This window comes from Schistocerca cancellata, chromosome 8 (assembly GCF_023864275.1).
Source record: "Schistocerca cancellata isolate TAMUIC-IGC-003103 chromosome 8, iqSchCanc2.1, whole genome shotgun sequence".
Taxonomy (NCBI): Eukaryota; Metazoa; Arthropoda; class Insecta; order Orthoptera; family Acrididae; genus Schistocerca; species Schistocerca cancellata.
The window spans coordinates 344,130,923-344,156,116 of NC_064633.1; the positions used below are offsets into that span (position 1 = coordinate 344,130,923).

General features: G+C 42.2%; 1 protein-coding gene across 1 annotated transcript in view; it reads right to left on the reverse strand.

Annotated features, from left to right (window-relative positions):
* LOC126094571 (myrosinase 1-like) overlaps positions 1-23,377 on the reverse strand; it is an 84,447-nt gene extending 61,070 nt beyond the window's left edge. The window contains exon 1 of the mRNA XM_049909037.1: positions 23,240-23,377. Coding sequence (XP_049764994.1) covers positions 23,240-23,375 — 136 coding nt within the window. The 5' untranslated portion in view covers positions 23,376-23,377. The remainder of the gene's footprint in view (positions 1-23,239) is intronic.
* Positions 23,378-25,194: the final 1,817 nt, after the last annotated feature.

Here is a 25,194-nt window from a genome sequence, read left to right on the forward strand (position 1 = left end):
GTACACGTCGGGGAGATCATAATTATTTGAACTGGTCGCTATCATTGATCGCACTCGGCGTGAATACAGTGCAGCAGGACAGATTTTTTTTATGTAATGTTCCTCATAAGACTATATATATATATATATATATATATATATATATATATATATATATATATATAAACATTTCCAATATATCTTAAGAGGAGCAGTTACAAACATTATGGGCAGGGTCCTCTAACTAGCTCGGGATTTTGTCCATGTAACGGGCAGTTGGACAGAATTTGGCTTGATATCCTTCAGGAAGATATTGAACAACTCTGTCAGTCAATGCCAAGCCAAATAATTGCTTGCGTAGGGGCCAGAGGAGGACCAGCACATTACTGATTTGCTCAATTTGTGAAGCCCTTCCTCTTGACTAAATCATCCAATTTTTCTGAAATTGTTATCATTTGTTTGTCTCAGGTGTAAATCACGTCTATCGATTTCCGTCCTATTCGGACAATTTCCTCGGGGTGTATCGTTTTCTTCTCTCTTAGAGTGCATATTAACTTTTTCTCTTATAATATCGTTTTTATTTGATCCCTGAGGGTACATCCTTTAGCTTTCCTCAAAAATTTCATTTCAATTGACTGTAACCTTCTTTTGTCTTTCTTGTCCAAGACTCGCTTTCATATATTAGGACAGAGGTAGACATTACTTTGTAAAATTTTAACTTAGTGCCCTTCCTTGTCCTGCACGTTGAGCAAGCTATGAAAGTCATCAAGGACAAATTTGGAAAGGAAATTCGAGTTGAGTAGAAATAAAGCTTTGAGGGTTGCCGATGACTTGCAATTGTCTCAGAGGCGAAAAAGTATTTGGAGGAGTAGCTGAATGGAATCGATAGCGTCTTGAAAAGCGGTTACAATACGGACATCAACAAAATTAAAATAAGGATGGTGGAATGTAGTCGAGTTAAAACAGGTGATGCGGAGGGAACTGAATTATAAAATGAGGCTCTACAAGTGCAGATGACTTTAGCTATTTCGACAGTGGAGAGGAGGATGTATAAAATGCAGACGGTAAAAGCGTATATGAAAAATAGAAATCTGCTGACACTGAGTACAAATGTAAATGATCGGAAGTCCTTTCTTAATCCATTTGTCTGTAGTGTAGTCTCGTAAGGAAATTAAATATCCACAGTAAACAGTTCAGATAAAAAGAGGAGATAAGCTTTGCAAATGTGTTGCTATAGAAAATTGTTGAGGATTACACGCACAGGACGATTCATTAATGAGGAGGTACTGAACCGAATTGGGAAAAAAGACAGTTATGTCACAACTGGACTCATCCTGAAGCATCAAGGAATCGTCAGTTTGGGGCGAAAGGAGCAGATTCAGATGGATGAAATGGATATAGGTGGCAATAATTATGCTGAGATGCAAAAGTTTTCACATGACAGAATAGCGTGGAGTGCTGCGTCAAACTAGTCTTCGAACTGAAGATCATAACAACAATAATAAAATCGAATCAGCCGCCTTTATAAGTGAAAGTAGCACAATGGGCCAGTTGCAAGCTGTGCTCGAAGTTATCAAAAGGAGAAATTAGTACGGATTTCTACTTTGCCTGACATTCATAAATTTTGGGAAATTTTCTGCGTTAATTTTCACAAACTTTTTATCAACAACAATGGTTCAAATGGCTCTGAGCACTATGGGACTTAACATCTTAGGTCATCAGTCCCCTAGAACTTAGAACTACTAAAGCCTAACTAACCTAAGAACTTCACACACATCCATGCCCGAGGCAGGATTCGAACCTGCGACCGTAACAGTCCTGCGGTTCCGGACTGCAGCGCCTAGAACCGCACGGCCACCTAGGCCGGCTTTTACCAACAGCTCTTGGTTTAGCCTATGGTAGATTTTTCAGGGTGCAATGAAAAGATTCAAGTCGAGAGTCGAGATTTACTAGAAGAGACAGGGGAACAAACAAATTAATCAGGGAAAAGATCGGTATGGACGATGTAATTGTAACTAATGAATATGGAATACACATGAACAGGACAGGTAGCCAGGCGAATAGAGGGTGAGGAGGATATTTCATTGCTGGGTTTCAAGAGATGAGAGAAGACAGGCAAGACCGCCTAATCGAAGCAAGGTCGTAGAGTAGCAGGCTAAGGACGTCCAATCTAGAAAAACTGCCCAGTAGCGCGTAGCCATAGGTCGGAAATGCACGGTTGTGAAGCTACAGCCACAAAACGGCTGCCGTGATGACTGGGTGTTGTGTGATGTCCTTAGGTTAGTTAGGTTCAAGTAGTTCTAAGTTCTAGGGGACTGATGACCATAGATGTTAAGTCCCATAGTGCTCAGAGCCATTTGAACCATTTTTGAACAAAACGGCTGCCAATCAGCGACGAGCTCGCCGAGGTCAATCCCCGGGGGCGGGGGGGGGGGGGGGGGGGGGGGGGTAGTCGCAAGACCTATTAAAGCCGCAACGGTAGAACGCTGCATAGCAGATACAGATATTTTCGAGAGCATTTGCCTATCACTTTTTTACAGATCAACTTTGGATTGATATTTGAGGAATAAATTTCGACCAGTACGCCTACGTCTACATCTGCATGACTAGTCTGCAGTTCACACCTAAGTACATGGCACAGGGTTCATAGAACTTCTTTCTCACTATTTCTCGGCCGTTCCATTCACGAATAGCGCGCTGGAAAAACAAACACCTAAATTTTCTCCGCGAACTCTAATTTATCCTACTTATCAAGACAATCGTTTGGAGGAAACGATCGTCTTGATAAATAGGAGAAATCAGAGTTCGCGGGGAAAATTTAGGCGTTTGTTGTACAGGTGGTATTCAACAAAATATCTTCACATTCGGAGGAGAAAGTTGGTGACTGAATTTCCCAAAAAGAACTCGCCGCAATGGAAAACGCCTTTGTTTTAATGATTGTCGCCGCACCTCGCATATCATATCTATGACACTATCTCCCGTGTTTTGCGATTACACAAAACCAGATGTCCTTCTTTGAACTTTTTCATTGTCCTGTCTAGTAAGGATAGCACACTGCGCAGCACTGCTCCGGAAGAGGACGGACAAGCCTAGTATAGGCAGTCTCTTTAGTGGATCTGTTGCATCCTGCAAGTGTTCTGCTAACAAAACGCAGCCATTGGTTCTCTTTCTGCAAAACATTTTCTGTGTGATGGCTCCAATTTCAATTATTCGTAATTTTAACCCATTGGTATTTTGTTCTAATCGACAATCTTTGAATTTATTTGATTTATCGTTCAACTGAAATTTAACGAATTTTTTTAGTACTCACATGTAAGTGTTCTCACGTTTTATTGTTCATGTTCAACTGCCACTTTTCATTCCATGCATATATCGTGCGTAAATCATTTTTTCATTTGTACTGATCTTCTGACGAGATTACGGGATGGTAACCAACTTTATCATCCGCAAGCAATCTACGAGGGCTACTCATGTTGTCTAAATGATAGAGGACCTATGACACTTCGTAGAGGAACCCCAGATTTCACAAGCGATTCATTCCATGAATTCCCGTCGGTTACCACGAACTCTTGTGGGAATAGTTTCAGAAGCCTTTTGGAAACCTACAAATATGGAATCAACTGGATATTCCGTGCCGATAGCGCTCTTATTTCATGTGAATATAGAGGCAGTTGTGATTCATAAGAATGATATTTTCTGAATCCGTGCTGGATATGTATCAACAAATAGTTTTCTTTGAAATATTTCATAATATTCGAACACAGCATATGTTCCAAAATCCTTAATAAATTAAAGTAAAAAGTGTGATTTCAGAAAATAAATGTGCTTTTTTCATCTGAGTCTTAGCGTAGAGTTACTCAGCTACTTGTTAGGATTAAAGGTCATTCGTGCACTCCATACAGCAGCAAAATATCGTTCTTTCTGATGTTAGATTTCGTTATTAACATTCCATTTTACAGCACCACATGTCGAGCACCTTACTACGGTGATTTCTCCAGAGTGCATCTTGTTATTTTAACAATTCAGTAACAATGCGGGTTTTCTAGCGGAGTCGATTTAATGGTCGAGTATAACGCACTAAACATCACAGAAAAATCGTGTCTGCTTGGCTTTGACTGTTCAGCTTAGAACCGAGGACTTTTTTTTTCTTTTCAAGGTTCAGTCGGTCGCGAAATTAAAACTGCAGTGAAAATTTGATGAAGCTTCGCACGGATAAGTGTTGAGCAGCAACTCTAGGAAGTCCGTCGATCGCATCACGTAGCAGTTTTCAGTTTTGAGCGCCGCAAATTGAGTACGTAAAGATTCCTAAAACAACGAGCCTCCCGCCAAGTGTGAAGTGTGTGCTGGCATTAGCTTTCTTCGTGCTGAGACGTTCTGCCTGACTTCTTGCAGTCCACATAACGTAGCTGTTATGCGTGACAGCCTAGTGATGAAATCGTCTTGGAAACTTTGAAACAGGACTTACAGACGTCCGTGACGTAGCAGGCCAGGGAAGGAAGCGAGCGTCAACTGATGATCTTGTTCGGCGTGTGGGTCGGACGATTCGAGAATATCTTCTACGAAGGTAAATTTGGACCAAGCGAATAGGAATGTTATCAACAGCCATTGTCCTTTATGACAAAGCACGATCGCACACTGCAGGTGCTACAAAAGCGCTCCAGTACTTGTACTTGGCTACATCTGATTTTCGTCCCTCTGATTACGTCAACCGCAGGCTATGGGGACAGCATTTTGGCACAGACGAGCTGCAGACCGGCGTGGAGAATTAGCGGAAAGCGCAGACGGCTGTCCACTATGACGAGGGAAACTGGAAAGTTGATACTGCATTGGTTTTTGACAGCGCGTGCGAAACTCCGCTTGCCCTTTTTTCACATTATATACTGGGAACTATGGATGAAGGGCAACAGGCAGATGCCATATTTCTAGACTTCCGGAAGGCGTTTGACACGGTGCCCCATTGCAAGTTGAGCCGGCCGAAGTGGCCATGCGGTTAAAGGCGCTGCAGTCTGGAACCGCAAGACCGCTACGGTCGCAGGTTCGAATCTTGCCTCGGGCATGGATGTTTGTGATGTCCTTAGGTTAGTTAGGTTTAACTAGTTCTAAGTTCTAGGGGACTAATGACCTCAGCAGTTGAGTTCCATAGTGCTCAGAGCCATTTTTGAACCATTGCAAGTTGTTAACGAAAGTACGATCACAGGGAATACATAGATATGTGAGTGGCTCGAGACTTGGTTAGTAACAGAATCTAGTACGTTCTCCTCGACGGCGAGTGTTCATAAGAGACAAGGGTATCGTCATGAGTGCTCCAGGGAAGTGTGATCAAATGTTCAAATGTGTGTGAAATCTTAGGGGACTTAACTGCTAAGGTCATCAGTCCCTAAGCTTACACACTACTTAAACTAAATTACCCAAGGACAAACACACACACCGATGCCCGAAGGAGGACTCGAACCTCCGCCGGGACCAGCCGCACAGTCCATGACTGCAGCGCCCTAGACCGCTCGTCTAATCCCGCGCGGCTAGTGTAATAGGAGCGCTGTTGTTCTCTATATACGTAAATGATTTGACGCACAGGGTGGGCAGCAATCTGCGGTTGTTTGCTGGTGGTGCTGTGGTGTACGGTAACGTGTCGAAGTTGAGTGACTGTAGGAAGACACAAGATGACAAAATTTCCAGTGTGATGAATGACAGCTAGCCTTAAATGTGGAAAAATGTTAGTTAATGCGGATGAGTAGGAAGATCAAACCTGTAATGTTCGGGTACAGTGTTACTAGTGTCATGCTTGAAACAGTTAAGTTATTTAAATATCTGGGCGTCACATTTCAAAGAGATATGAAATTGAACGAGCATGTGAGAATTGTGGTAGGAAAGGCGAATGGTCGACTTTGATTTATTGAGAGAATTTTACGAAAGAGCGGAACACCTGCAAAGGAGGCCGCATGTAGGACGCTGATGCGACCTGTTCTTGAGTACCGCTCGAGTGTTTGGGATCCGCACCACGTCGCACTGAAGGGAAACATCGAAGCAATTCAGAGGCGGTCTGCCAGATTTGTTACCAGTAGGTTTGAGCTACGCTTAAGTGTTGCGGAGATGCTTGGGAACTCAAATGGGAATCCCTGGAGGGAAAACGACATTCTTTTCGAGAAACACTATTCTGAAAATTTAGAGAACTGGCATTTTTAGCTGATTGCCGAATAGTTCTACAGCGGCCAACATACATTGCGCGTAAGGACCGAGAAGATAAGATACAAAAAATTAGGGCTTATACGGAGGCATATAGACAGTCATTTTTTCCTCGCTCTGTTTGCGAGTGGAACATGAAAGGATGTGACTACTAGTGGTACAAGGTACCCTCCGCCGCACATCGGACAGTGGCTTGCGGGATATCTACGCAGATGTAGATGCCGATGTAAGTCGAAGTGGTGACTATGAGCAGAAGTAGCTAAAAGGTGTAGCTAAATGTTGCAAATAAAGCATTATTGATTTTCACTGTGATTTGCATTTTGCAACCGATAGAACTTTGAACAAAAAATAACCCTCGTATATATCTAGAACCAATATAAACAATAACTATGCTCTTTAGCAAAAAAAAGCTGTTAGTCGGATTAAGTTGATTTAATTGTACACGCTTTCGCTCGCTCGTCGCTGACTGGATACCTTTTTCTGCCAGTAGCTCAGGAACGGTTTTTTCCTGGACTTGGCTTATGACGAGTAATGTGTAGTTTTCAATGGTGTAAGCAGGATCCCCAAGAGACAGCATAGTAAATTACCGCAATATGCTCTTGTAGACATATGCAAATCCTCGTGCAGTCAGGGAGGTGTCACATAAGGACCATCCCAGTATCGGAATATGAGCAGGAATTAGCAATACACTAATTTCATCTGTGTGATTAACAGTATTTCTGCGCAATGAGTTACAATCCTTACCGGGGTACCATTATAGCAAGACAACGACTACTGTCTATGAACGACGCGGCAGCAGCCCATTTTCTGCGGATAACGCGACTATAGGTCACCGCAATGCTTCAGGGTGATGTGTTTGTCGAGCCGGTCCGGTAGCATGGTCTGCCCGTTCACCAGACCTGAATACGCTGGATTTCTGACTGCGAGGATACTTAAAGGCATTGGTGTATTCCCAATGCATCTTCAATGTCCAGATGCTGCAGGAGTGTGATCAATGCATGTGACGCAGTCCGAATGAAGCCAGGTATATCTGAAAGGGTGCATGATTCACTGCGAATGGTGACTGAAGGATGTGACAGGATGTAAACAAATACAGCACTGCCTATAGTGCTTACTTCTACGTAACAGACAGATGGCAATGAGAGGACAGATTGACCCGTATCTCAACAGTTATTGGTTTCTGGCATATAATAAGATTAACTTGTTTTGACCAATACTACCTCCTTTAGGTAAATGGTTCAAATGGCTCTGAGCACTATGGGACTCAACATCTTAGGTCATAAGTCCCCTAGAACTTAGAACTACTTAAACCTAACTAACCTAAGGACATCACACACACCCATCCCCGAGGCAGGATTCGAACCTGCGACCGTAGCAGTCCCGCGGTTCCGGACTGCAGCGCCAGAACCGCTAGACCACCGCGGCCGGCTAGGTAAATGTGACACCTTTTTTAAACAGCGCGCTATTTATGTAACTCTTCTCTCCTTTTCAGGTTGTTGCCTAGCTTTCAATCAAAACAGTCCTCACAACATAAATGTATCCGCAGAACCACAACTTGTTGTTGTTATGGTCTTCAGTCCTGAGACTGGTTTGATGCAGCTCTCCATGCTACTCTATCCTGTGCAAGCTTCTTCATCTCCCAGTACCTACTGCAACCTACATCCTTCTGAATCTGCTTAGTGTATTCATCTCTTGGTCTCCCCCTACGATTTTTACCCTCCACGCTGCCCTCCAATACTAAATTGGTGATCCCTTGATGCCTCAGAACATGTCCTACCAACCGATCCCTCCTTCTGGTCAAATTGTGCCACAAACTTCTCTTCTCCCCAATCCTATTCAATACTTCCTCATTAGTTATGTGATCTACCCATCTAATCTTCAGCATCCTTCTGTAGCACCACATTTCGAAAGCTTCTATTCTCTTCTTGTCCAAACTATTTACCGTCCATGTTTCACTTCCATACATGGCTACACTCCATACAAATACTTTCAGAAATCACTTCCTGACACTTAAATCTATACTCGATGTTAACAAATTTCTCTTCTTCAGAAACGCTTTCCTTGCCATTGCCAGTCTACATTTTATATCCTCTCTACTTCGACCATCATCAGTTATTTTGCTCCCCAAATAGCAAAACTCCTTTACTACTTTAAGTGTCTCATTTCCCAATCTAATACCCTCAACATCACCCGACTTAATTCGACTACATTCCATTATCCTCGTTTTGCTTTTGTTGATGTTCATCTTATATCCTCCCTTCAAGACACCATCCATTCCATTTAACTGCTCTTCCAAGTCCTTTGCTGTCTCTGACAGAATTACAATGTCATCGGCGAACCTCAACGTTTTTATTTCTTCTCCATGGATTTTAATACCTACTCCGAATTTTTCTTTTGTTTCCTTTACTGCTTGCTCAATATACAGATTGAATAACATCGGGGAGAGGCTACAACCCTGTCTTACTCCCTTCTTAACCACTGCTTCCCTTTCATGTCCCTCGACTCTTATAACTGCCATCTGCTTTCTGTACAAATTGTAAATAGCCTTTCGCTCCCTGTATTTTACCCCTGCCACCTTTAGAATTTGAAAGAGAGTATTCCATTCAACACTGTCAAAAGCTTTCTCTAAGTCTACAAATGCTAGAAACGTAGGTTTGCCTTTCCTTAATCTTTCTTCTAAGATAAGTCGTAAGGTTAGTATTGCCTCACGTGTTCCAACATTTCTACGGAATCCGAACTGATCTTACCCGAGGTCGGCTTCTACCAGTTTTTCCATTCGTCTGTAAAGAATTCGTGTTAGTATTTTGCAGCTGTGGCTTATTAAACTGATTGTTCGGTAATTTTCACATCTGTCAACACCTGCTTTCTTTGGGATTGGAATTATTATATTCTTCTTGAAGTCTGAGGGTATTTCGCCTGTCTCATACATCTTGCTCACCAGATGGTAGAGTTTTGTCAGGACTGGCTCTCCCAAGGCCGTCAGTAGTTCCAATGGAATGTTGTCTACTCCGGGGACCTTGTTTCGAATCAGGTCTTTCAGTGCTCTTCACGCTCTTCAGTGCTCTTCACGCAGTATCGTATCTCCCATTTCGTCTTCATCTACATCCTCTTCCATTTCCATAATATTGTCCTCAAGTTCATCGCCCTTGTATAGACCCTCTATATACTCCTTCCACCTTTCTGCTTTCCCTTCTTTGCTTAGAACTGGGTTTCCATCTGAGCTCTTGATGTTCATACAAGTGGTTCTCTTATCTCCAAAGGTCTGTTTAATTTTCCTGTAGGCAGTATCTATCTTACCCCTAGTGAGATAAGCCTCTATATCCTTACATTTGTCCTCTAGCCATCCCTGCTTAGCCATTTTGCACTTCCTGTCGATCTCATTTTTGAGACGTTTGTATTCCTTTTTGCCTGCTTCACTTACTGCATTTTTATATTTTCTCCTTTCATCAATTAAATTCAATATTTCTTCTGTTACCCAAGGATTTCTACTAGCCTTCGTGTTTTTACCTACTTGATCCTCTGCTGCCTTCACTACTTCATCCCTCAAAGCTACCCATTCTTCTTCAACTGTATTTCTTTCCCCCATTCCTTTCAATTGTTCCCTTATGCTCTCCCTGAAACTCTCTACAACCTCTGCTTCTTTCAGTTTATCCAGGTCCCATCTCCTTAAATTCCCACCTTTTTGCAGTTTCTTCAATTTTAATCTACAGGTCATAACCAATAGATTGTGGTCAGAGTCCACATCTGCCCCTGGAAATGTCTTACAATTTAAAACCTGGTTCCTAAATCTCTGTCTTACCATTATATAATCTATCTGATACCTTTTAGTATCTCCAGGGTTCTTCCATGTATACAACCTTCTATCATGATTCTTAAACCAAGTGTTAGCTATGATTAAGTTGTGCTCTGTGCAAAATTCTACCAGGCGGCTCCCTCTTTCATTTCTTAGCCCCAATCCATATTCACCTACTACGTTTCCTTCTCTCCCTTTTCCTACTGTCGAATTCCAGTCACCCATGACTATTAACTTTTCGTCTCCCTTCACTATCTGAATAATTTCTTTTATTTCATCATACATTTCTTCAATTTCTTCGTCATCTGCAGAACTAGTTGGCATATAAACTTGTACTACTGTAGTAGGTGTGGGCTTCGTATCTATCTTGGCCACAATAATGCGTTCACTATGCTGTTTGTAGTAGCTTACCCGCACTCCTATTTTCCTACTCATTATTAAACCTACTCCTGCATTACCCCTATTTGACTTTGTGTTTATAACCCTGTAGTCACCTGACCAGAAGTCTTGTTCCTCCTGCCACCGAACTTCACTAATTCCCACTATATCTAACTTTAACCTATCCATTTCCCTTTTTAAATTTTCTAACCTACCTGCCCGATTAAGGGATCTGACATTCCACGCTCCGATCCGTAGAACGCCAGTTTTCTTTCTCCTGATAACGACATCCTCTTGAGTAGTCCCCGCCCGGAGATCCGAATGGGGGACTATTTTACCTCCGGAATATTTTACCCAAGAGGACGCCATCATCATTTAATCATACAGTAAAGCTGCATGCCCTCGGGAAAAATTACGGCCGTAGTTTCCCCTTGCTTTCAGCCGTTCGCTGTACCAGCACAGCAAGGCTGTTTTGGTTATTGTTACAAGGCCAGATCAGTCAATCATCCAGACTGTTGCCCTTGCAACTACTGAAAAGGCTGCTGCCCCTCTTCAGGAACCACTCGTTTGTCTGGCCTCTCAACTGATACCCCTCCGTTGTGGTTGTACCTACGGTGCGGCTATCTGTATCGCTGAGGCACGCAAGCCTCCCCACCAACGGCAAGGTCCATGGTTCATGGGGGGGAAACCACAACTTACAGTCACTTTAAACAAATCTTAGTGTAAGGCCTTCCCACATCATTCAGTCATGTAGTGATTAATTTTATTAATGTACAATACATTTCTCCGCGAGAGTCTAACTGTTCCCACACAGTAAATTGCTTTTAGCCTCCGCATCGACGTGTTTCCCTACAAACATCCCTTGTCGCTTCTGACTAGGTCAATAACAGCGGACTACATTTCGCTAGAGGCTTTACCCTCACTAAAATTCAATTACACTGTGCAGCTCGCCTTGAGTCAGAAATTAATTTCAAAGCTGTATTAGAACTTTAATCGAAATATTAAAGGTCAGCTCCTTGGTCAGGGAGAGATTCGGTAATTGAGTATTGTGTACTGCTGTGATGTAATTTTCGGCTGTTGGCAAGCTGACCGCCGGATGGGGAGTCGTGGGCGGGAGGAATGAAAGTAGGGTTGAATGAGTAGTATGGACATACGGCTAATAACACGTTAAAAGCCTAATACCATCTCCATTTAGCGACGTCAGGCATCAGAGTCAGCATCCTTGGTTTGATTAGGTTGATGTTATCCCCTTCTGTGCAACTAAAATTTGCAATATACTTGGTGAACCCGACAATATTTTGGAGGTATTTCAGAAACATTTTCTACTTGTTATTGTTTCAGTCGTCAGTCCCAATAAATCACACACACATATAGTACATTCGACATCTAATCCGAATTAATTTTGATACTATTTTATCCATGTTGGATCTTGTGAACTCCGCGGCTGTTAATGACTGTTGCTGAATGACGCAACCAGCCACAAACACTTTTGAAATGTTTTATTTTAGTGCCATAATCATTTTCGGGTTACCATCTTCAGATGGCTAACATTTTTTTGTTACATAGATCTTTTGATCAACAGCATGTCGTCTGCTCCACACTGCACAAGAATATTTGAGTATTACTTTTGTTTCTCTTAAACATTGCAAAATCCTGTAACATGTAGTTACCGAAATAGACAACACAAAACTCAAGAGCAACGCAACAGGCCTGAGACAGATGCGAAAGTACTGCAATGTGGTTGCCGCCATTGCGATGTAACTTGTGTTAAGAGGTTTTATATTGTGAATTAAATTGGATTGGTTTTCTACTCTTTGACCGAGCCATTTGGTCACCTCACACACATGAACCAAGAAACAAACCAATCCTATTTTTTAACATCGTATGTGTCTGTATTGTAATCCTGAACAATGCAAATGGTATGCTTACATAAACGCTATCTGATAAAAGTGCCACAAAATCTCTGGAATTACATAACTGTGTTGAAATTCACTTTTACCAAAACCAATTAGAAGACAGTAGACTTGTGAGTCGTTGGCCTAGTCTTGGCCTTTTCCTCATATTTTTCAATTAACGTAGAACAGCATAACGTGTAAGTAGTTTTAATGATAACATGAAACGTGAATGGTTTTAGGATTCAAAGGGTGCTGTAGTTAGTTTTATCCTGATTACAACCTCCTCTATGTTTTCAGTACTATATTCTTTTTCTATCTAACATTTCTGCATGTGAGAGCGGTTTCTGGAGCTACGTGTGGGATCCTCTGAGCTCGCGTTTTGCGTGGGTCTGATACAGGTGGACCTTCATAACATCTTTCGGCAGGCGCCCTCCGCGCCAGACACGAAGAGTTTGGCGCTCACTGGACCATGGGTAAGCCGCTTATTGGGGAAACAAAAGTGGACTTGTGATCCGAGTTTCCGCAAAATGCGGTCCACACAATAGTGTACCTGAGCAGAGGGGCAGGACGAGGGCGAGCCATTCCCATTAACCAGAGCGAGTGGGTGACAGCTGACCTGAAGAGAAGACATTCTGCTCGAAGGTAGCGGAACACCGTTCGCTAATCGAAATAATGTCGTCTCGCGAATACTCTGGGGGATACAGACTCAGAGCCTTCCGTGCGAATGTACACATTTAAAATTTCCCGTTCCTATTTCCAAAAATCTTACGACCAGGGCGAACGACCACCATAGCGTAGGAATCGAGCCAGCCGTCCGGTTGATGACTGGTTGGTTCACAGTTACAATTCTGGTGGGAGGCAAAAGTTCATTGTAATTTGCTGTAACTAGAAGAGCGTTTCGGGGCTGGCCTAGGATTGGCCGTGAGGGAGAGACGTGAGCACTGCTCTAAGTTTAGGTAGGAAGACAAATAGGCGAGATCTGGCCACTCTTATTCTGGGAGGGTAATCTACAGTTCACAAGTGTTTGTTAGAACGTGACGCTATTTTGACGCCACACACACTTACAAATTTTCGTTAACATTCGGTGCTGGCCGGTTGGGCAACATTATTTTGGATTCCGTAATTTTGCAACATAACTTGCGTGTATGCAAGTATGCCGTTCCAGGGCAATGGAACATTGAAGATTTTATAAAAACAAATCATTCTTGGTACAATTTGTTATATTAAACGTCACGTAATGACGCATTGGCGGTTAAAGCCTTCATTAGATGTAAGTTACAGTACAGGAAACAAAACTTCACTAGTTCATCGTAGTATAATGTTCATAAGCATTGAGTGTCGGAGTGTAGTGTAGCTTTGCAGCACGTTCGTATCCTGTCATATCTAAACATTTTTTTTTTTTTTTTACCTTCACGTTTCTAAAATGTTCTGGGACTAGCTTATTCAGTTAATAGAAGTACGTTCTGTAATATTTGATGTTATGTAAATATAATAGCCTCTCTCTCAGAATGAATTGTTATTGTCAATAACTTATAAATTAAATATAAAACGCACAAATACGCCTAAATATTCAAAACACATTGACCATCTGGTAAAACAAGCTACCACTCAGAATAAAAAGTACAGAAAAGCCTGACACGTTTGCAAAAAAATTGAAACGTAACTTAGTCTCAGCCGTTTATCAATTATAAAAGAAAATTTACGAGCTAATTCTTTTAGGACACTTCTTTGCCAGACAAAAATGTCTTCAATTAAAACACGTCTTCAGCCACCAATAAGACGTTTTTCGTAATTTTGTTACAACGAATTTGACCAATATCGACGCGTTACCGAGAGATCCTCAACGTTCTACTGTTTTGAAACAGCATTTATTCGTTGGACATAAATAAGTTATTGGTTTAATTCGTCTGCTGTAGTGGCTACCCACCGTTTCTAATTATAAACCATCTCGTGAAACTGGTTTTTCATTTCTAAAAGTAAGCTTATTTTGTTGAGACACCTTGTTGAATACCGTTGAATGTACGCATTATTAGATTCAGTGCTGGCTGGCTTCAGCTTTTCTTTCTGTCTTGTAAATCAATAATTCGTCTTACTTTCCGTATCAGAAGAAGTACTTTTTCAGTAAGTTTTATAGTTACTTCTTGCCAACAAAATTTAATTTCTTCCTTATCCACAGTCTAGTGTACATGAATGCATTACTTCACGTAGTTATAAACGACGTAACTTCGAGGTTAACGTATCCAGCAGTAAAGAAAACGCATATTCTCCAGTTCCCTCTCCTTGAGGTGAACGTTACTGTTTTGAACGTCATTTTCGACTCGTGTGTTGTGAATCGAACGATGATAAAAGTCGACAGACAGCTGTTTTCGTCTTCGATACAACGGGTGACGTCAAAATGACGTCAGGTTTGCACGAAGTGTTATGAACTGTAGGTTGCCCATTCCGGGACGGCAAGTGACCTAGCCTTTTGAGTTTTGCGTCTTATTGCTTTTCTCTCGGAACGGCATCTGCTACGACGAAGCGCTGAGTCTGCAAGAAGCACAGCTGTAGGGGCAGCCCTGATCACAACTAAAATACGCGATACGCTGGCGGAGCTCAGAGCCGAGTCGTCGGTCGCCACGTGCGCAATCCGACAGTGGCAAGACGGCAGTGCAACGCGAGAGACTGGCACAGAAGCGTGGAGAGGGATTTTTTATTAGAACGCTTAAATTCACGGGGATTGCTAGTATCTATGCAGTGCGCAAGTTCAGAGCGCAGCATGAGCATTCTCATTCCCTTTCTCTTCTTGTGAGTGTAACTGATCGAATAGTTACTCACGTTATTAATAAAGGGCGGAGATAGCCGCTAAGATGTTGATGCTAAATGTAGGTGACTTTCTTTTCCCTAATATTCTAATTGTGGGTTTTGCCCTCTGTTTCGTTTTTGTACTCAAAAAATTATCAATTTATGAACTTAAATGTAGTGCCATATCCGACATTCGGATACTAATTGTCCAGCGACTTCCTCTGGTGGCGACACTGTGCTATTCTGTATTAATTCACTTTTGTGTCACTCAAATAATTAATTTATTGAATAAATTGTCTTGCCAGATCTATGAATTTCGTTTGGTAACTGGTAGGGGAACCTTTTTACATTGACTGCAACGGGTTCTTTCATCAAAAACTAGCGATTACGGCCACGATCAAATCTTGCAAGAAAGAATGCGTTCCCTTTATGCGCGCAGTTAGTTCACTAAGGTGATTTGGTAGTTTCATGGGGTCTCCCTGCAGCTGTTGATCTGGCTTGCTTGGGAAAAGAACAGGAAGCACTCGTAGGGCCGATGGTTAGTTCATAAAACACCAGCTTCTTGCAAACTCTGTACTAAATAAGCTATCGTGTTAAATACTGTACTGTACAGTGCGACAATGCGCTAATTACTAACATCGCTGTTGTACGCTTTTTTTTAAAATGAAGTACATTTCTGGCAGATGGGCTATTCTTCAACGTAATTGCCTTGATTAAATTGTAAATTGAAAATCATTAACTTCATTTCATAATTATTCTTCATTTCATTAGGTTCATTAATTCTGATTTTGAGGCATATATATAGCTGCAGATTGTGAACACGAAAATGCCTTTAATATAGCGTATCTGTGTGTGAGGTTGACACATTACGTACTCATATTGCTTAGTATTTTTGTAGTATTTTAGCGTAGACTTACATGACTGTTCTCGAATGAGATTTCAAAACACTTACGGCAGAAGTGACCACTTCCCCCTCCTCTTCCTTCGTATTCAGCATCTCGCGAATAGGAGGGCTCTGGTTGTCACTCCACTGCACAGTAGGGCACTTCGCGCTTGAGCCTTAAGTGGCTCCAGTGGTTCAAAATGGCTCTAAGCACTATGGGACTTCACATCTGAGATCATCAGTCCCCTAGACTTAGAACTACTTAGACCTAACTAACCTAAGGACATCACACACGTCCATGCCCGAGGTAGGATTCGAATCTGCTACCGTAGCAGCAGCATGGTTCCGGACTGAAGCGCCTAGAACCGCTCGACTACAGCGGCTGGCTGGGTCCAGTGGACCGGAACGAGTGACAAACAACCGGTGCAGACGCAAGTTTCAAAGCTGTACTTTTGGAAAACCGCCTCTTATAGCCGCGTGCACATGTTGCTAAGGGTGCTTCGACTATGCTACTGTAGTTTCGCTGGGAAGCCCTTATAGATTCTCCATACAGACCCGATTTCTCCCGACACTATTTCATATTTTTGGAGCCCTAAAAAAAGACGTTCGTGGCCATCGATTTGCTTCGGACAAGAAGGTGCACACCTGGGTACAATCGTGGTACCTTAGGCAACCACAAACATTTTTCCATGAAGGCACTGAGCGTCTGTCTCAAATTGATAAATGTCTCAACGGTTATGGCGAATACTTTCGAAATAATAAACATTTTAGCTGTCTCGTTCTCGTCTGACCGCCCCTTATACTAAGATTTTCTCCATTGTCTGGCACCGAGCTAGGTTAATAATTGGCTCCTTTTACCGACTCCCCGACTCAGCAGCATTAGTGGCAGAACAACTGAGAGAAAATTTGGAATACATTTCACATAAATTTTCTCAGCATGTTATAGTCTTAGGTGGAGATTTCAATTTACCAGATACAGACTGGGACACTCAGATGTTTAGGACGGGTGGTAGGGACAGAGCATCGAGTGACATTATACTGAGTGCACTATCCGAAAATTACCTCGAGCAATTAAACAGAGAACCGACTCGTGGAGATAACATCTTGGACCTACTGGTAACAAACAGACCCGAACTTTTCGACTCTGTAAGTGCAGAACAGGGAATCAGTGATCATAAGGCCGTTGCAGCATCCCTGAATTTGGAAGTTAATAGGAATATAAAAAAAGGGCGGAAGGTTTATCTGTTTAGCAAGAGTAATAGAAGGCAGATTTCAGACTACCTAATAGATCAAAACGAAAATTTCTGTTCCGACACTGACAATGTTGAGTGTTTATGGAAAAAGTTCAAGGCAACCGTAAAATGCGTTTTAGACAGGTACGTGCCGAGTAAAACTGTGAGGGACGGGAAAAACCCATCGTGGTACAACAACAAAGTTAGGAAACTACTGCGAAAGCAAAGAGAGCTTCACTGCAAGTTTAAACGCAGCCAAAACCTCTCAGACAAACAGAAGCTAAACGATGTCAAAGTTAGCGTAAGGAGGGCTATGCGTGAAGCGTTCAGTGAATTCGAAAGTAAAATTCTATGTACCGACTTGACAGAAAATCCTAGGAAGTTCTGGTCTTACGTTAAATCAGTAAGTGGCTCGAAACAGCATATCCAGACACTCCGGGATGATGATGGCATTGAAACAGACGATGACAAGCGTAAAGCTGAAATACTAAACACCTTTTTCCAAAGCTGTTTCACAGAGGAAGACCGCACTGCAGTTCCTTCTCTAAATCCTCGCACAAACGAAAAAATGGCTGACATCGAAATAAGTCTCCAAGGAATAGAAAAGCAACTGGAATCACTCAACAGAGGAAAGTCCACTGGACCTGACGGGATACCAATTCGATTCTACACAGAGTACGCGAAAGAACTTGCCCCCCTTCTAACAGCCGTGTACCGCAAGTCTCTAGAGGAACGGAAGGTTCCAAATGATTGGAAAAGAGCACAGGTAGTCCCAGTCTTCAAGAAGGGTCGTCGAGCAGATGCGCAAAACTATAGACCTATATCTCTGACGTCGATCTGTTGTAGAATTTTAGAACATGTTTTTTGCTCGAATATCATGTCGTTTTTGGAAACTCAGAATCTACTATGTAGGAATCAACATGGATTCCGGAAACCGCGATCGTGTTATACCCAACTCGCTTTATTTGTTCATGAGACCCAGAAAATATTAGATACAGGCTCCCAGGTAGATGCTATTTTTCTTGACTTCCGGAAGGCGTTCGATACAGTTCCGCACTATCGCCTGATAAACAAAGTAAGAGCCTACGGAATATCAGACCAGCTGTGTGGCTGGATTGAAGAGTTTTTAGCAAACAGGACACAGCATGTTGTTATCAACGGAGAGACGTCTACAGACGTTAAAGTAACCTCTGGTGTGCCACAGGGGAGTGTTATGGGACCATTGCTTTTCACAATATATATAAATGACCTAGTAGATAGTGTCGGAAGTTCCATGCGGCTTTTCGCGGATGATGCTGTAGTATACAGAGAAGTTGCAGCATTAGAAAATTGTAGCGAAATGCAGGAAGATCTGCAGCGGATAGGCACTTGGTGCAGGGAGTGGCAACTGACCCTTAACATAGACAAATGTAATGTATTGCGAATACATAGAAAGAAGGATCCTTTATTGTATGATTATATGATAGCGGAACAAACACTGGTAGCAGTTACTTCTGTAAAATATCTGGGAGTATGCGTGCGGAACGATTTGAAGTGGAATGATCATATAAAATTAATTGTTGGTAAGGCGGGTACCAGGTTGAGATTCATTGGGAGAGTCCTTAGAAAATGTAGTCCATCAACAAAGGAGGTGGCTTACAAAACACTCGTTCGACCTATACTTGAGTATTGCTCATCAGTGTGGGATCCGTACCAGATCGGGTTGACGGAGGAGATAGAGAAGATTCAAAGAAGAGCGGCGCGTTTCGTCACAGGGTTATTTGGTAACCGTGATAGCGTTACGGAGATGTTTAACAAACTCAAGTGGCGGACTCTGCAAGAGAGGCGCTCTGCATCGCGGTGTAGCTTGCTCGCCAGGTTTCGAGAGGGTGCGTTTCTGGATGAGGTATCGAATATATTGCTTCCCCCTACTTATACCTCCCGAGGAGATCACTAATGTAAAATTTAGAGAGATTAGAGCGCGCACAGAGGCTTTCAGACAGTCGTTCTTCCCGCGAACCATACGCGACTGGAACAGGAAATGGAGGTAATGACAGTGGCACGTAAAGTGCCCTCCGCCACACACCGTTGGGTGGCTTGCGGAGCATAAATGTAGGTGTAGATGTAGATGTAGATTAAGTCTAGGGACATACAACAGAGCATCAAGAACACAATGTAAGTAGGCTGTTTAGGGTTTTATGTTGGTAATGCCACGTAGTGCCCTGTAAGAAAATCGCTGACTGCGCTGTGTGCAGTCTGTGGCTGGTTGGACTCATTGTTGGAATATTCACGTGTATAGTGTTGGGCAGTTGGATGTGAACAGCGCGTAGCGTTGGGCAGTTGGAGGTGAGCCGCCAGCAGTGGTGGATGTGAAGAGAGAGATGGCAGAGTTTTGAGAGGTTACTATAAGCGGACGATCTGGACGTGTGTCCGCCAGAAAAAGGAAATTTGTAAAGATGGATGTCATGAACTGATATATATATATATATATATATATATATATATATATATATATATATATATATATATCCATCTTTACAAATTTTGAACATTATTAAGGTAAATACATTGTTTGTTCTCTATCAAAATCTTTCATTTGCTAACTATGCCTATCAGTAGTTTGTGCCGTCAGTAGTTAGAATTTTTTATTTAGCTGGCAGTATTGGCGCTCGCTGTATTTTAGTAGTTCGAGTAACGAAGATTTTTGTGAGGTAAGTGATTCATGAAAGGTATAGGTTACTGTTAGTCAGGAATTATTGAAAGTCAGATTGCGTTGCGCTAAAAAAAATATTGTGTGTCAGTTTAGTGATGATCAGAATGAGTAAAGAGAGAAATGTCTGATTACGTTCAGTTTTGCTAAGCTGTTTGAAAATCAAACAACGTAGAAGTTTACCAGCACAGTCATTCTTAATTTTCAAAGCAGACGTTACATAAATAGTGTTGAAAACGCGTTTTGTGAAAACGATGCCACGTAAAACGTTTTCCATTTCCACTCTATACATGAATAAGAAAGTTCGCTTACCTTCACAGTCAGTTGCTGAATGTTTGTTTCCCTCACTATTCCTAACGCACATAAGGTTATAGCGAGGAACAATGGATGATCTATAATGAAGGATTTACGAGGGCTATTCTGAAAATAAGGTCGGACGGGGTGCAAAATGGAAACCACATTCAAAATCCGATGAAGCTTTGCTCAGACGTGTTGGGCAGAGTCTCTAGTATGCCTGTCGATCGCGTCATGTCGCTCTTCTCACTACTGAGCGAACAGTGAGCACGTAAAGATGCTTAAAAGAATAGTATGAAGGCCTGGTGGGACATCTCGCCTGATGTCATGCTGCCCACATAACATAACTGTCAAAAGTTTGTAAGTAGGCTGTTTAGGTTTTTATGTTGGTGACGCCACGTAGTTCGCTGTATGAAAATCGCTGACTGTGCTGTGTGCAGTCTGTGGCTGGTTGGCCTCATTGTTGGAATATTCGTTAGTGTTGGGCAGTTGGATGTGAACAGCCAGCAGTGGTGGATGTGGGGAGAGAGATGCATATATATATATATATATATATATATATATATATATATATATATATATATATATATATATATATATAGGGTGAGTCACCTAACGTTACCGCTGGATATATTTCGTAAACCACATCAAATACTGACGAACCGATTCCACAGACCGAACGTGAGGAGAGGGGCTAGTGTAATTGTTTAATACAAACCATACAAAAATGCTCGGAAGTATGTTTTTTAACACAAACCTACGTTTTTTAAAATGGAACCACGTTAGTTTTGTTAGCACATCTGAACATATAAACAAATACGTAATCAGTGCCATTTGTTGCATTGTAAAATGTTAATTACATCCGGAGATATTGTAACCTAAAGTTGACGCTTGAGTACCACTCCTCCGCTGTTCGATCGTGTGTATCGGAGAGCACCGAATTACGTAGGGATCCAAAGGGAACGGTGATGGACCTTAGGTACAGAAGAGACTGGAACAGCACATTACGTCCACATGCTAAGACCTTTTTATTGGTCTTTTTCACTGACGCACATATACATTACCATGACGTGGAGGATGCATAAATTGGCCAGCCCGTTCTCCTGATCTTACACCTCTGGACTTCTTTCTGTGTGGTACGTTAAAGGAGAATGTGTACCGTGATGTGCCTACAACCCCAGAGAATATGAAACAACGTATTGTGGCAGCCTGCGGTGACATTACACCAGATGTACTGCGGCGTGTACGACTTTCATTACGCCAGAGATTGCAACTGTGTGCAGCAAATGATGGCCACCACATTGAACATCTATTGGCCTGACATGTCGGGACACACTCTATTCCACTCCGTAATTGAAAACGGAAACCACGTGTGTACGTGTACCTCACCCCTCATGGTAATGTACATGTGCGTCAGTGAAAAAGACCAATAAAAAGGTCTTAGCATGTGGACGTAATGTGCTGTTCCAGTCTCTTCTGTACCTAAGGTCTATCACCGTTCCCTTTGGATCCCTACGTAATTCGGTGCTCTCCGATACACACGATCGAACAGCGGAGGAGTGGTACTCAAGCGTCAACTTTAGGTTACAATATCTCCGGATGTAATTAACATTTTACAATGCAACAAACGGCACTGATTACGTATTTGTTTAAATGTTCAGATGTGCTAACAAAACTATCGGGGTTCCATTTTAAAAAAACGTAGGTTTGTGTTAAAAAACATACTTCCGTGCATTTTTTTATGGTTTGTATTAACCAATTATACTAGCCCCTCTCCTCACGTTCGGTCTGTGGAATCGATTCGTCAGTATTTGATGTGGTTTACGAAATATATCCAGCGGTAATGTTAGGTGACTCACCCTGTATATATATATATATATATATATATATATATATATATATATACTAGTGACATCCAATTAAACAAATTTCCAAAATGACTTTTGAACGCTATTAAGGTAAATACATTGTTTGTTCTCTATCAAAATCTTTCATTTGCTAACTATGCTTATCAGTAGTTAGTGCCTTCAGTAGTTAGAAACTTTTAATAAGCTGGCAGTATTGGCGCTCGCTGTATTGCAGTAGTTCGAGTTACGAAGATTTTTGTGAGGCAAGTGATTCACGAAAGGTATAAGTTACTGCTAGTCAGGGCCATTCTTTTGTAAGGATTATTGAAAGTCAGATTGCGTTGCGCTCAAATATTGTGTGTCAGTTTAGTGATGATCACAATAAGTAAAGAGAAAACTGTCTGAGTACGTTGAGTTTTGTTCAGCTGTTTGAAAATCAAATAACGTAAGAGTTTTTCCAGCACTGCCATTCTTTACGTACAAAGGAGAAGTTTCAAGTTTCCTTCTGCGTGACAATTCTCGGCCGCACTCTGAAGGGGCAATGCAGATGCTCCTGCAGCGTTTCCGATGGAAAGTGTTTGATCAACCACAATGGAGCCCGCAATTGACTCTCCCTGAGTTTCATCTTTGCTCACGTGAACCCCTAGCTATGAAAACAACGTTCTGGCACAGACAGCGAGCTGTACACCAGCGTGGAGAATTGGCAGGAAGCTCAGGCGACTTCCTTCTACGACGATGGTATTGGATAGTTGGTACAACGCTACGGCAAATGTTTAAATCGGAGCGGCGACTTTATACAGAAGTAGCTGGAAAGTGTAGCTAAATGTTGTAAATAAAACATTTTTGATTTTCAGGGTGGTTTCCATTTTGCGACCGATCGGACATTACTTTCGGAATAGGCCTCGTGTTTAGTCAGTGGTTTCGAATATGTTCCTTGGAATGTGGTAGTGAAGGGAAAAAGTCAGTCACGTATGTGGTTGCTATAATCGTGTTCTTGTATTAGCCTACACTTTATAAGTAAAGATGAAATATGAGGAATGTGCCGTCAGTGGCTGCAAATGTGTTCTTACACTCGCCAATAATCGCAAATAAAATTAAAATTTAAGCAAATACGGTCAGTTGCAGTGTGTATGGGTTTCACATTCGTTCTCACCTACCAATTATCACAATGCAAAAGAGTGTTTAAGTGTCTATTCAGTCAGTTGCTGAGATTGTACTTCTCACGTTAGTCTTCATTCACCCTGTATTAGTAGTAGTGTGTGTTCCGTTAATGTTAACTCACCATCCTCGTTCCATGCCCCTTCTACCTGGTAGGCAGCTGTTGCGCAACCGAAAAGAAATCCATCCGGAAACGTGTTAGCTGGAGTCTGTGCAGAACCCACAGCTAAGACGGCTGCGAAGAGCACATGCACCAACATTGTCAGGGAAGCAGTTGTGAACTCAGGTGGGACCGATGGCCGTCGGACTGAATTCGTGCTTCAGGAAGATAACGTGGTGTTTACTTCTCGTAATCTGCCAGCACTCCAATTAATGAAAGATTTCGATTAGATTTACGTAATGAACATTTTCGTGACATTGCGTATAGTTGCTAGGACAATGAAAGGAGACGGAGATTACACTGTATATGATGATTTTCCATTAGCATTACTGTCTTCCATGTCAAAAGCACAGTAGATTTCGTAGACGAGGATCTTGAGAAACATGTCGCGGTCTCAGTACTTATGAGATATCAGCGAATAGGTGAATGTCGTTGTCCATGACTTTGGCACCTTTTGATTGGTGCTATCTCTTAATCAATAACGTATGTGCCTGTGGAATGTCCGATACGCCAATAGATCGATGATTTATTGTCTAGCAGAATCCAATCTGATGTTCTGGTCGGATACAATAATAGGAAACAGAAGTAATACCGGGTATGCTGTTGCGAACTATACAACAGTAGATTTTTTTCCCTTTATACACGGTGTTTCGGAATTCATGTTAAACTGGGAACCGCAACTACGCCGGCCGCCTCACATATCCCAACATGTCGGGAGAGAGACCCGCACACGATGTTGGCTCAGGTGATGCACGGACTAGAAGTCATACTAATCCATGAACGAAGTGCAAGGTGACGGCAACCCTTTGCGGGGTTATGCAGACAGGTAATATGTGGTAGGAAGCACTAGCGTTCTGCTGATACAAACATCAGATGTGGTGTACTACTCTGGTTACAGTGCTACATATTGGTGGCGGGTGTAACATATCATAAAAACATCGCTAATAAAGACCTAATGATTCCACAAAGCTTAAAAAGAACGCTACCATCACGTATATCTCAGATAGCTTCTGCTAACAAATTCAAGCAGATGCATATTGATAGAAAAATAACTCCCTTATACTGCACTTCATTGGAACAGTCAAGACAACACAACTGCTTCCCATAGTGTCTGGAGACCATTGGCCCAGCCCACAGACAACTAGCGAGGGTTACCAGCGCCCCAAGCGACATTGGTGGGAACTACTGACTGGTAATCACACGACAAAAAGTGACATGATCCATCCTCACATGTATAAACAGACGAAGGCAAACCAGTTAATTAAATTTACAAACACTCTCCATACATTGGGAGACTTGTATGCGGGGATGTTGGAGAACACAAGCACCCTCCTCCATGCGTTGCCTGTAACCCATGCTATCATGAAGTCAACCAAACACATACTGAGCAGTAGTTTGTTATTCAGCGACCCATACGATGCCTCAAGTGTCACCACCTGGACAGTCCAGTGACTGTGGAGCAGAAGGTGGCGTCCATTGATCTTTGATACCTGGGAAACCATCTCCACTCTCTTTCAAGTGGCTACTGAGCCATGGCTTCCAGTCGGTTGCTGTCCATAGATGCTGTGACACAAACGGGTGAAGCCTGGATGTATCATTCTAATTGCAATTCCATCCTGACGTAGACTTTCGCTATTTTAAAAAATCCACTTTACGCAGTCTGAAACAGGGATGTTGCTCTCAGAATGGAATTTTCACTCTGCAGTGGAGTGTGCGCTGATATGAAACTTCCTGGCAGATTAAAACTGCATGCTGGGCCGAGACTCAAACTCGGGAACTTTGCCTTTCATGGACAAAAGCTCTTCTGATTGAGCTACCCAGAAACCAGTCCTCACAGCTTTACTTCCACCAGGACCTTGTACCCCACATTCCAAACTTCTCAGAAGCTCTCTTGCGAAACTTGCAGAACTAGCAATCCT